Here is a 14148-nt window from a genome sequence, read left to right as displayed (position 1 = left end):
AGCAGTGAAGGAACTGAAAGAGAATTTTTTCACTCCTGTGGACATTTTGTTTTAAATATTTTGTTAGATTAAGTTGGCTTTGAGGGTTTTTACCCAATGAAATTGGATATGGCCTCGCATAGGGGGATCTCAGGTACCTTTCAATTTGTTACCCAATCTTTTTATCACAGTTTTCTTGGGATAACAAAGCTTGGGATTAGCTAATGTGTAATCAGAGTTAATCAGATAGCCGGGACCCTTTCAGCTTGTTTTACATCTACTCACTTTGTTTTACATCTACTATTCAGGGCTGCTCTTGGCCATTACAAACTAAGAAAAAAAATAGAAGTTTTATTTTCATTCATCCTCGTTTGTGTTGAAATTTCGTATTTTAATAGTCTTCGTTGAAGTCATTCATTTTCAAAATCTCTATTTCCGACCCTATTTGATTTATTTTTCCAGGAATGCCTGAAAATTGATAAATTTAGCAGAAACAAAAGGTAAAGAGCGATCATTTTTGCGTGTCAAACTGAACCCAATGGAATAAAATAATGTAGTCCGGTCAAGTTGACATCAAATCACGTCGATGTCCGTCTATTCTCCTTCATCATCATCCCCCCCCCCCCAGAGGGTTAATCCTCTTGAACTCGGCCCATTCGCCCATCCCTGTACCCAGTCGGGCCCGACTTTCCCTCTGCGCTCCTCCCTCTCCCTTCCCACCCTATTCGAACATTTTTGTGCTCTCACACCCACGGCCCTTGCGCCCGGAGCGCGGAACCCCTCGCCCTCCGACACCCATCTGAATAATAAAGAGTTGGGTATTGCCGGGCGCCACGGTACGCCGGTGTCTTCCCATGGAGGCGTCGGGCCGCCTCCGTATCGCGCGCTAAGTGGGCGCATAAACTTTTCATCTCCCGCTCTGTTCCCTTTCCCGCACCACACCCCACACCACCAAACTTCCTCCCTCCCGCCCTCTATCTGATCCTTGCCTCCCACCCTTCCCTCTTATATTCTCCCAAGCCAACACGGTCCACTTTCAACGAAATTCTCACGCTCCTCTACTTTCTCGCTCGCCCAACCTTCCCCACACGACCGAGAAAATAACGCCGCCTTTGTTCTCGAAATCAGATGATTTCTGTTATGCCCACGCTTTACTTAAATCCCTTGTCATATGGTGTCAAACTCGCTTCAGCTAGAATCTGAAAAATTTGGTATTTCCAAGAAGCTATGCTTCAGTGCGACCGTTCGCCGATATATCAATGAAACAGAAAGTTTTTCGTCCCGTTCAAAGAGTGCCCTGTCCTTGAACAATGAGGTCAATTTGAAAAATCAACTCTTTCAACGCAAATTGGATTTTAGTGACCCCGTAGCTACGCAAAGGACACGCATCTGATGAGCGTTTATTTTTTTCTGAGCAATTAAAAAATAACACTTTTTTAATTAGCGCTTCTTTTATGAGATCTTTTTGCACATCTCCCTCTCTTCATCGCCTTATCACGTTTCCACTAGTCCTCCCATACTTTGCTGCGCCTTTCCAACCAGCGACCAATCACGAAGAACGACAATTTTCTGTTACTTCAACATCCTCCGCTTGAGGTCGAGCTCTCCTTCACTGAAGTTACTCTTTGAGCCACAACCATCATTGAAATCACCCCCGAAAATGGTTTCATGGGGGCAGGTATTCCTCTAAAGTTTTTCAATTTGTCTTTCCAAATTCGCATACGATATCTCTTCTCCTCCTTGTTATTATGGCATCATTTTGATTATCTCCGATGTCGTCCTCTTGTTTACTTTTCCGAGTTTCAATCAGCCGATTTCCGTTTTACGATAAATACCTTTGTCCTTCGTCATTCTGCCCTTTTTCTTCTTCTACTGTATCATCACTTTGTGTCTTGTGCCTCAAAAGTTAGAAAGCCTATAGTAAAAAATCAAAGCGATTAGAAAGGGGTCGTCTCAGTCAGATAAAATCAAGGAAATAAGTGAAAGTGGAATACGAAAAGCGATAATTTTGAACTTTTTCTTGAAAAATATTTCTGTCACTATTTTTGTTAAATATTATTCTATTTGAGATGATTTTCATAGTAATAATAACCTGAGAAAAAATTGAAATTTTAGGTAAATTTATGCATTTTGAATTTAAAATAATGAATTTTTTGTCTTCCGGTATTGCTCCTTTCGTTTGGCGCCATCCGTGATCTCTCAGCCCGTCAAATTGACACGTATAATCTAGGATTACGTTTGGTGCATTCCGTCAATCTTTTGAAGTAAAATGCACCAAATGAATTTGGTTGCGCATATTTGTGGCTAAATAATCATCGGAAACCGTATACTCGTAGGATTTCATATTAATGATGGGAATATTACCATCTCTGTAAAATATCTATAATAAATATTGTTTGGTGGCATAGAAAAGCAGATAATATCTCTGGCACAGCTCCATGGTGTTTATAAATTTAATCAGATGGATATTTTTAAAATAGAATGAGGCCAAAGAATAGGGAAAAGAACAAGAAGGTACTTGGTCTTCTTCTTTGATTTCTATCTGACCTCAGCATCTACATTTTTACCGTTTAATTATTCCCACCAACACAGGCAGAAAATTAGTCATATCAATGTTTTATGATATATTTTTATATCTGGGGTTGGGCTGGATCCAGGGACTAAGCACCGCTACAGATTGAAGTCCTTCGCCTAACCTCGCTAAATACTAAATCTGTGTATATATGACGCACTTACTGAAAATAAAAAGAATACTGAAAATATCGATGCACCCTAAATTGTAATCAAATTCCTCATTCTAATACACAAACAAAAAAGTGGCCATCTTTGAAGGGTTTCGAGAATTCAAGGAGTGTATAAGCAATCTCAAGGCGTCATTCATATGTATTTCCTAATGCGTGTACAATTTGAGGATATGCTACGCATGCAGAGGGCACAAAATGAATGCTCTGTGAATTGTCAAAGAAGGTTAATAAATATGTCACCTAGTTTTCAGCGCTTAAATATTTGTGTGTTGATCACTCAAAAATTCAATCATACGTCGCATCCTTAGGGCCGCCGTCTTTTTTCTTTCTTTTGAGAATATATTTTCCAAAATATTCACAATTTCCACGAATTTAATACGCTACAGTCCGCCTAATGGATGTGTTGGCACTATAAACATCCAATAATATTTTCATAATTAATTGTTTAAAATCGTAAGTGGGTAAGAAAATGGTATTGAATGAAACCGTGATTTCATATTTTGAGAAGCTAAAAGTTAAAAGTGAAATATAAAAATACGATGGACCTAAATTTGAAAAAAAATTTCGAGTAGCTCAAAATTTTGAAAACCAATATTTTATTTTTGGATGTATACATCGTATTTATAGAATAGGTTCGGTAATCTGTCTGAAATTTCACGTAAATGATGTAGCCACATATTTACTCAATTTCTTGTGACAATTTGAAATATATGTATCTTGTTTATTTCTAGGAGATGGGGATTACTGGTGGAGCGGCCTTCAAGATCAAAAACTCTGACTCCCGTCAGCCGTCTAGAGACGCCGCATCGTGAGGCCCTCCATTGGTGACCCCTCTTCCGAGCAACTCCTCACATCACACCTTAAGAACTCCACCACTAATCCCCGTTGGTCTCAGCGCAAGAACCTCCACTTACCCCATCGGAGGAAACGCACGGATACGCCAACAGTGATTGAGGGTGTTGCCTGCGTCGCGTGATAGTATTTCGAAAGATTTTTTTTCTAACAATAACATAAACACTGCGCATGCGCAGAACGGAAGACACCAAAACTCTCTTTTCTGTGTCTCGTATTCAACGTTACGGAAATTTTTTTCGGTGTGCGTGTGTGACTGCGTGCGTGTATGTGTGTGTGTGTGTGTGATGGTGATCTTTGTTTGCGGTAAGCTGCGGAAGTGTTTGACTATAGATAGTGACTATCGAAGTTTTTTTGCGGCATAGGTTTCCAGTTGAGGAGAAAAGTGAACGTATATAAGTACATCGATAAATCCAGCCGAACTTGATGGTGACGACGAATACGTTTTCGCAAGGTGCACTCAACCCCACTTTGTAACGCGTCCCCGACCACTCCTTACGTCTCTCCACCTCGCCGGAAAGGAAGTGGAAAGGAAAGGATGGAGCCATGGTGAGACGTAAGGATACTTTTGTGTGGTTGGGCCTGGCAGGAAACGTTTTTCGAGTTTACGACGACCAACCGTCGAACGACGTGTGTCTAACTTGACGGTTGCACTCACATATCCTTTCCGATCGACGCGTGTGTGTGTTGCATGGTGAAGCAAAGAGAAAGATTTGTTGTTCCATTTTTGAAAAAAAAAATGCTGGGAAAAAAGTTGGAGGAGCGACCTTTTCTCGCGTCCAGTCAAACTTCCAAATCCTCCTCTGCCCTCTTTTTCCTTCTATCTCTAACCCATTCGACGCAACCATCTCGGTCATAGTTTTTAAAACTTTTTTCTATGTAAATGTATGAGAGTATACAATAATACATATCGCTTCCAGCTGGAAAAAAATAATAATATAACGTATATAAAAATAGTGGTATTTATTGATGGATGAGGATCATCTCCCGCGATCATGTGGAGATCTATCAGAGACGTCTAACACTCAATAGTTTTGTACATTTTTTGGGGTTGAACAGTCGTATACAATACACGTACACGTAAAAACACACATTCACAAAGAAATAACTATATCTTATACTTTAAAACACTCATCAGCCTTCTCCTGGATCCCTTTAACTTCTGGTCATCCATAGCAGATCCTCAGAATGATACAGAGTCCCAGATGCGAAGGTTGTAAGCGAGAATTCCCCATTGAGGAGAGGAAGTTGTTTTCATTGCCTCCTTCATTTTCAAGTGGATTTACTTTTGAACCTTACCTTCAGCCTTTTTCTCACGCGTGTTGAGCGCCATGGGTTATGGTTTCAGTGTGAGGCAAACAGTCAAATGCCATCAATGCTTTTACGTAGGCTCACATTTCCTCCATAAATTCCCAGTTTTACCTGTTTTCGTTTGCTCCAGCCTACCTGAGGAATCCACATATCAAATCCTTTTTCAATACAAACGTAAAATATGTTTTTGATTAGCAGGAAAACGAATGAGAATGCTTTAAAAATATCAGCAACTAAATAGTTATATTAAAATTACATAAGATCGTCTTTGGCTCTTGTGAAAATCTGTAAAAATAGTCATCCTCTCGAACGTATAGTTATAGATAATTTTTGTCGGACGTAAATGAAATTTCTGCTCAGCATAATTTATTTTTTTACAAAATCAACAGCTCTATATTCATTTATGAATATTTTAAGTTTGTTCTAGGTTTTTTTTATGAAATTATCTTTGAAAATATCTCTAATTTTGAACATTCTCTCAAGAAGCATATCCTAGTCGGTAGCGCTGATCGTATTACATATTTTCTTCACCTTTCGTGCCTCTCCAGCCTGTTCCGCTGACTCGTCGAACATCAAATTTTTCCCAGTGTATGTCCTCTTAATAAAAATTCCAATATTTCGCTCTTAAAGAGGACTTCCAAATGTAACCGAAACAATGTTTTGTGTAATTAGGCCCGCATGTTTAAAAGCAATTCCCTAACGAGTCTTCTTCCTCTCCATATCTGAACTAGATCTTTTGGAAAAAGGACTGCACAAAGACGTACAGGACAAAGTAATCCTTGCGGATTCTCTCTGAATACGTACTGCCTCTCCCTTTTTACAAGTATACGATTCCTCTCACATTGCCTTGGAAATGTGACCCTGAACGTCTTATAAATGGATTCATTTAGCAGAGCCAAATACCCCATCTGCTCTATTTCTTTTCCCCAACACCCATACTCCATGAATCATATTTTCAAAACATTTATTTAGACACTTAATTGCTTATCTGACGTTTATGCTTTCACAATATTCCATTTCGATTCTTGAATGGTCATTTGTTTACTATCTGGTGAACTTCCAAAAAAACATGACTCTTTCCCCTTCCGTTACAGTATTTGGCCATCGTTTGGCCTCTTTGGTCCCTATATTCTTACTATGCACCTCTTTAAGTACTGATACCTCCAGACTTATTCGTTCAACAGCGTTTTCTTGTAGATGTTTTCTTATGACTTTATTATGAAAGATATAGATGTACATTATTAAAGATTTTTATGATAAAAAGAAAATTTTGATTTGAAAAAATGGTTTTCCTGGTGGTTTTTAACGTTTCTTTTTATTCTTCCTGGAGTACATCAATATGTATCATCTATTAGGTAAGTATAGATGTCTGAGTCTTCTATTTGCAAATTACCCATTCAGCTATGTCGCAAAAGACAATTGAGACGTTCCGTTATTCACGTGCAATAAACAATACCTAAGAGTTCTGTAACTCTATAAGAGTTCTGTGCAATGTGATTACTATGTCTGCGGAAAGTATGTTCAGACTGTGCCATTTATGCTTTACTAGAAATTCCTTCAAGAACACATTCCCAAAAATATTCACGATATTATGTCCTTTTTCCCAAACCACGCTTGTAACCAATGCACTGTCATGGTATGGCATTCATAAAATTTGATAGTTAATAAAGCGGAAAAAAAGGTCCAAATTCCCGGTCTGAGAATCAAAAGATTACCTTTTGGAAAGAACACCGCTTTGCTAATTTATTTTTCGCGGATGTGAGTATATCATCACTGGGGAGTATATCATTAACTGGAACCCATGAAAGATTCTTTAGAAGTCTTTCAAAGCCTCTAAATGTAGTCGTAATAAGGTCACTGAGTTGGGGTTAATATAAAAAAATTCAAAAAGTTAGACCGACAGCCTAAAATTAAAGTAGATTGATTGCAAGGTGATGGCAATAAAGAATATTCTAAAGTCATCAAACGGAAACACCAGCTTTAAATAAAATAAAAAAGCGGTGGAAAAATGTTATAACAACAATACATAATTAAAGATTCATTTGCAAAATTCTGATCATAAGAAAGTACATAGGTGTCAGGAATCAGACTAGTAGAGATTGCAGCCGGGGGCATTCCGCTAGTCGTGTTAAGATTGACTACTCGTTTCACAAACAGTGACGTGCAATTTCAGTATTCGTCAGTGATGCGGCGATTGTATGTTTTAAGGGCGAGCCACTCTCCGTAACGATAAACTTATGCGGTAGTAAAGGCAAGCTGCCAAAAACGGTTGCCCTTGCCGAGAGGGTTGATTAGAATTCCGGAGTGAGTCCGTCAATCCATTAGATTTCTTTAGACGAGAAAACGCTTTCCCGCGTCCCTTTTCTCCTCTCCTTCCATTACCCCGCTAGACGTCGGAAGACTATGACGGCGAACTCTGAGCGAGTTCCTCAGAAACTACGTTATTTGTTTCGCTCGAGCACTCGAACGAGGAAAATGGGGCTCGTCACTGCGTCCGTTCGGCGAGGAGGGCAGCCAAACTGCTGAGCGAACTGTCGGCAGCCCCACTTAACACCAATAACACGTGAGTATTTAATTGTAATTTTACAGACACTGGCGAGCCTCGTGTGTTTTAAACTTTCTTTAATGCATATGTCCCTTTCCTGTATTTTCATCGTATGAATCTGGGAGTTGCTATACCATTGGGTGAAATACGCATAAATAACTTATTTTCTGTGGCAACTAAGAATGAGACGTTTTAGGCCAGACAGACTTGGCAAAATTTATTTTTAAGTTCTACTGCTATTTTCTTCCACTTCATTCCAGCGAGTTGAACCCCAAGCGTACCATAATTTCTATCTCAGGTCCATTTTCACACAAAAACACGTACGTTCGTCCAAGCTACTTCACAGATCGTATTCCTTCTTCAACCCGGTATTTCTTCATCGAATCATTAATCGACCATGGGAAATGTGAATTCATATACTTTCGATCTGTAGCAATACTTCTGTAAATTGGCAAAAAATCGAGGCTTTATTGGTACGTAACTGGTAAGAGCATCGGGCTGCGATGCCGAAGATCTTGGATTTGAATCCGTTCAATGTCACTTGGTGTCCCCAGCTGAATCAAACAAGTGATTATCTAGGTACCAGGTCTTCCGGAAAAAATTATACATGAACTAACCCCTCATCTAAAAATTAAGCATTTTATTGATTGTTTTTATTTTTTCAACAAGAGGATTTTGACTTCAATATAAAAGTGTCAACCCTCTGATTTACGTTCCCTCAATAAATCTGCTTTAAGGATGCTCGGTTAGTCAACAGTGTTGATAAGCTAGGCACCCAAGTTATGTTTTGGCCCGTGTTACTGCGGTGGGATGACATAAGTGGTGAATCATTAGAGGGTACACTTCGAAGGAAGCGTGGTTGCCTAATGGGTAGAGAATTCCGCTACTGGCCAGTGGATTCCGGGTCAAATCCCACGTGACGCTTATGAATGACAATGTAATAATGAAAAACAATACTATTAATAAAATCCGAAGAATTCAACTGTTGGGTTGGTAAAACTTAGTGGGAAGTGACCATCTCTTCCACAATATTCATGCATCAAAATTACATTTTACTTTAACCAATGAAAAAAGAGCCATGTCGCGTTTTGTTTTTTCATTAGACTGTGCATACACCACTTGCCGTGGAATTCAAAGTCGCGAGGCTTTCTAAGCAAACTACAAACACCAATATGGCCGTGTTCAAATTGATATCTCAATCTAATCCTATAAGCCTTCACGAGGTTGTATTGAATGGAATGGTACGTAACCAGCATTTTATACGTCTAATTTTGTGAAATTATTACGTTTGTGAATCTAAATTAAGTAACAAACATAAGTTATTTTATCTTTTGATGCTTTATCTTGGGCTTCTTGTGCCGCGAGGATACGATTGATGCCAAATATTTTCACATTTCGCGGTGATAATCCTGAGTTTTATTTCGGGTGATCAAATCTCCTGTTTATTCTGGGGTGCTGCAATGCTCTCATTTTCTCTCCATTTTTGAAAACCTTATTCGCAGATTTAAAACCTTGCCTCATCTTGTCCCAGTTCTCATCGTTTGTGAGGCGCAGCAAGCACCTAAATAGAACGGTGTTACGCAAAACCATTACAATTAGATTTTGCGTACTTATATCGCGTTCTCTGAAGGTATAGGAGAGGAAGAACTTTCGCTTCCCTTGTAAAATTAGTATTTTGTGCAATTCTGTTGACCTGGAAATGCTGCATAACCCCAATTCACTCCTCAACGCCGTAATTGCCGTGCAACAGAGGCTATTTCGCGTTCCCAAACCACTCCGGAAGCGCTCCGAAAGAAAAATTATGCTTTAATGAGGAATTTCTCAAACACCATGTCGTGAGGGAACTTGGCGACCATCTGTTCGACTCAATGGCAATGCATTAATCGTTGAGTTGGTCCGAGTCTAGGAAAACGAGAGCGCTCGTAGGTACGATTCGTCCGCACTAGGTGATCTGCTCACGGAGCCACTACGGTCTTGGACGTTTTTTCACTGTGACATAACTATTTTATCAATTAGCATACTTTGTTTATTTGTAGTGCGGTCCAGATTTAAACGTTTTTACTTGACAACACTCAGACAGTGAATTATTTTGCGAAGGATCGTATTGGCATTGGTATATTTAATCTGTCTCTTTTCCATGATCATATTGGGTTTTGAGCAGGTCCTCTCATGGTTGATCTCCATTTCTTCCTGCCTTGAGCCATCATCTTCATTTATTCATATTTTCTCTCAATTATAATCATCACCAACACCTTATACCTCTTTTTCTCTCTTCCTCTTCTCCCTTCTATCATTTCTTCTAACACAGTCTTCAACAAGCACTCCTTACTCATACAATGCTCTGACCAATTAACCTTTCTTCCTTTTATTATATTTACCAATATCTCTTCACTCCAACCCTTCGTAGCACCTCCTCATTTTTGAGACTATTCTCTAAATTCTCTCTCATCTAAATTCTTCCATCCTCCTACAGATCCGCATTTCGAAGGTATCTATTCTTTTTAATTCATCTCTCCGCAAAGTGTGTCCCTACTCCGTGCAACACCACACTCCAGATGTAACATTTTGCCAATCACTGTCTCAGTTCCTTTTTCAAACGTCCGCAAATTAGTTTCTCCATCTTCTTATTATTATTTAATGCTTTTTTTACCATAGCTATTATTGAGTTGATTTCCTTGGAACAGTACGCGTCTTCGGTGATGGCACTTCCCAAATACCTAAAGCTCTATACGATACTTGTTCGATCACAACCTTCCAATGTGATGGTAATACTTTCACCTTTACCTCCTATTATCCTACTCTTAGTCCTTTTCTTGCTTATTAACATTTCATATTCTTACCGGTTGTCATTAAGGTCTGCTAGCATGTCTATGACTTTCCGCTCCACAGCCATATCATCAGCAAACCTGACACATTCCACTCTTTTCTCACTAATCTCACTAATAGTTTTCCCGCCTTTGTCTTCTCTCTCAAAGCTACTTTTTACTTTCCGATTAAATGTTAGCTATCTGGCTCCTTTATACATTACATCATATGTTCCATCATTTTCTAATTGTTTTATCTCACTGCGCTTGTTCTTCATCCGCTTTTCTTTGGCCTTATCTATTTCTCCTCTGATTTCATCATTAAGTCTTCTATATTCTCTTCTACCTTCTTCTGTCTTTACATTTTTGACTCTTTATGTCAGTAAAAATTTTCAAGTCTACAAGCGTGAATGCATATATTGTAAATTTAGGTCTTAAATTTCCTCTTGATATAATTTCATGATTTCTTGTTCATTTATTGATATTTTTCCACCCCTTCATAAGATATCTAATAACTATTGTTACGAGGTCGTACAAAAAAGTCATTGTGGTTTTTTAAATCTCTAATATGATTTTTATTTCTCATGGGCTAGACACAAGTACTTGATGCTAATGCATTTATTATTCCAATTTTATTCGCTGATAAGGGCCCCTTCGGAAAATCTCATTCATGTCGCAAATTTCTTTTATCCAAATTGCATAAAAAAGCTTTTTCACTTATTTCTAATTTAAATGGCAATCAACATATCCTCTCCTGGTTTTATTGGCTGATCTTTGTTTACTGAATTGCATATCACAGTCTAGTTCATTTTTGATCTTGTGTGTGACATGGAAGATGTATCAAACAGTTTGATGGCATACGTATCAGTCTAGTAAATAACTTAAGCTACTCTTTATTTCAGTCTTGCGTTGCGAAAGTTATTTTTTTAATTTCTTCAAGTGCAAAGTTCCACACTAAAAACACGGCTTTACAAGTTATAAATACTTTATGCTAATTAGCAATAAGAGGCCCGCACCTACAAGCAAAGTAAGCGCCCGCGCCAAGAAAATTATTACTGTAATTGCAGGCTTTCTTATTACGTCTAACGACACTTCTTTGCAAGTGGCACGAGTACAATTTTAAGATAAACCACAATAATGTAATTGCCACGAAAACTACAATCATACTTTTTAGATCTGAAAATATCCTTTTTGAAGTGATTTATATTCTCTTTGTAATTCTAAATCCTTAAAAAAGAGTATTTTCAAGTGTTTTGCACCAAGATTGACCATCTTAGCATTAGGGACATAAAAAAGAATAGCGTTAGGCAAAGAAACTTCCACCAAGCGGAGGGAGTTAAGAAGGGCTAGAGATATCGTAGTAGCGAAAGTCGGTGAGGAATTGATAAAATCAGTTATATTAACTCTTCAACCTTTTCGTCACGTTTCACCAAAGCTTATATGATACATTCTATTTTTTTGTTAGCTTTTTCACATAGTCCCAATATATGCTGCACCCAGGAGAGGTCGTGAGTGATATTAACGCCTAAGTATTTAACCGAGTCTACACTTCCTATTCCGGGATTCCTGATAGAGAAGGTTCGGGAGGGAACTGCGCTCATATTACAAAAATTCATGATTACGCATTTTTTAAAGTTTAATCCTATTTTCCAAGTGTCGCGCCAACGTTATATAGCATTAAGAGCATTAGCTAAAGCTACTTAATCTTCAGAATTACGGATATCTCTGTAAACCACTTAATCGTCGGCAATTAAACCATTACTATTGACCACAGAGATAATATTTTCAGCGTTGGAAAAGAATGAGGTGTCCGATAGCACTTTGGAACACCTGAAGTGACTTCTATAACATTAGAGTTAACAACATCTATGGCTACTAATTGTACCAGACCTTTTAAAAATGTTTAATCCAGCCCGGCGTATTTTTATCTATACCATAGGCTTTAGCTTTTTGATTAGTTACTATAAGGTACTTTGTTGAAAGCTTTTTTAAAATCTAGAAAATACGCATCAATTGGAAAATTGCTTTCTCCAGAAACAAAGCTATCATGCACAAAAAGCGAAAACGGTGTCTCGCAGGAACGGGGTCACTTCCGGAACCCGTACTGGTTTTTCATCATTAATTCTTTGATTATCGAGGTGTCTCAATATTGCACTAGCAACTATATGTTCCATGACCTTGCATGATATGGATGTGAGAGAAATAGATCTGTAATTACTCGGTTCATCCTTGTCTCCGTTTTTAAATATAGATGTTACATCAGCCGTTTTCCATTCACTGGGAATCTTGTGGTCCACTGACGCTTTCTCAAATATGACCTCTAGATACGGCGCAATTTTTGACGATAGTTCCTGAAATAAACTAACTGGCATATGATCGAACCAGGAGGATTTGTTAGGGTCAATAGGGCTTGTTTTTCAGCAAATATTCTGTTCAATTATTTGAAATTTCAATTTTGGGCATCGTTGGCGGGAACGAATTGGTAAGCTATCGGAGACATTCGGTAAGATATTGGCGAAGACGCTTTGAAAGGAAGAATTTATTAAATTGACCTTTTCAAAACTGCTGGTTACTCTTTCGCCTTCATTATTTTAAGTCAATAAACTTTAGACTTAATTCCCTGAACCTCTCTGATATATTACCAAAATACTTTCAAATTCTCTTTCAAATTCTTGGCAATTTTTTCCCCTTGGAATTTGCTTAACGCTTTCCAAAATTCCTCCGTGGCATTCGCCCTGGATATCTTGTAATCACAAGTGATCTCTGTTTCTTTTGTTGCGAGAGATATCATTCTTTACGTCACTTTAGCGTTAATAACCTTTGACGTCATCATGACTTTCTAATATCCGCGTTGTATCATCCACGTTCCGTGTTATCTTTTATAAATGTCTTCGACTGAACCTGTTGTCCTGCTGAGCGCGGGATGTCAAATAAGTGATTCCACGTATCCTCATTATTTCGGTGTTTACTATCTATCTTAAAATTTTCAAACTGACCCTGTAACACGCATTTTAAGCCATTAGAGTCTTATTATTTAAACAAGTAAATTTTTCTTTTATATTTCGGACCCCATATAGGGAAAAATTAGCATTTACTGCTCTGTGTTCACTAATTCCTTTAAGAGATTCTGTATTTAAGACTTTATAGGGTATGTTCGTTACAAATAAATAAAGAATATTATCGTCCCTAATTGGTGAAGGGACAAGCTGATATATGGGCTTCAACGTAAAGGAATGTAACAGCGGCTCGCAGGTATCTTGGCCTTTACCCACTTTTAAAAACTCATGTGCTCCAATCAATACATGAGGCATTGAAATCTCCACCGTTTCAGGATCGTTGTTTTGTAATGAAAAACGTTTGAATTATTGTTTTAGTTCTAGTATTGAATTATCTTTGTCGTCCGGTGGGCTATAAAATTTGCACACACAAATTCTTTAGGATTCAGGACTTTTAAATGGACACTGTGGGGTAGGAATAGGAGAGAGATGTTGAACGGAATGAAGGCAGGAAGGAATTATGCAGAATCATAGAGGGGATCATTGTAGGGTTGAATGTTGAATTATGTTTTCGTGGAAAAAAAGGAAATTGTCACACTACCTAAATAAAACAGTTTCTGGCGTCACTTGGTGGAAATTCTTCATATTGAACTTAAAATTAAACCACTTGGCTTTTCCACAAAATTCTGTATTTATAATGTACAATAGAACACTTAAATACAAAATTCACTTACAGACAATCTATCTCATGTACAATAGTAGTATAAATTGAAAGTTACAAATTGAATACTCATTCTGGTCCTGCTAAGAAAGTCAATTCTGGCTTGACAGTAGGTGCCGCATAAACAAAAAAAGATATCAACTGCTGCAGTTGATAAACGTTATTTTTTCCCTAACCCTGTTCCCGATAATAAAAA

The 14148-nt window shown here is 38.1% G+C and overlaps 1 protein-coding gene across 1 annotated transcript in view; it reads left to right on the top strand.

Moving 5' to 3' along the window:
* The window catches only part of kn (EBF transcription factor knot), a 287569-nt gene extending 282350 nt beyond the window's left edge, over positions 1-5219 (top strand). The window contains exon 16 of the mRNA XM_071591777.1: positions 3455-5219. Coding sequence (XP_071447878.1) covers positions 3455-3456 — 2 coding nt within the window. The 3' untranslated portion in view covers positions 3457-5219. The remainder of the gene's footprint in view (positions 1-3454) is intronic.
* The last annotated feature ends 8929 nt before the right edge of the window (positions 5220-14148 follow it).

This window comes from Hetaerina americana, unplaced genomic scaffold, assembly GCF_022747635.1.
Source record: "Hetaerina americana unplaced genomic scaffold, ioHetAmer1.1.p SCAF_5, whole genome shotgun sequence".
NCBI lineage: Eukaryota > Metazoa > Arthropoda > Insecta > Odonata > Calopterygidae > Hetaerina > Hetaerina americana.
The sequence above is the reverse complement of the archived record's forward strand: the minus strand, read 5'-3'. Positions and strand labels throughout refer to the sequence as shown.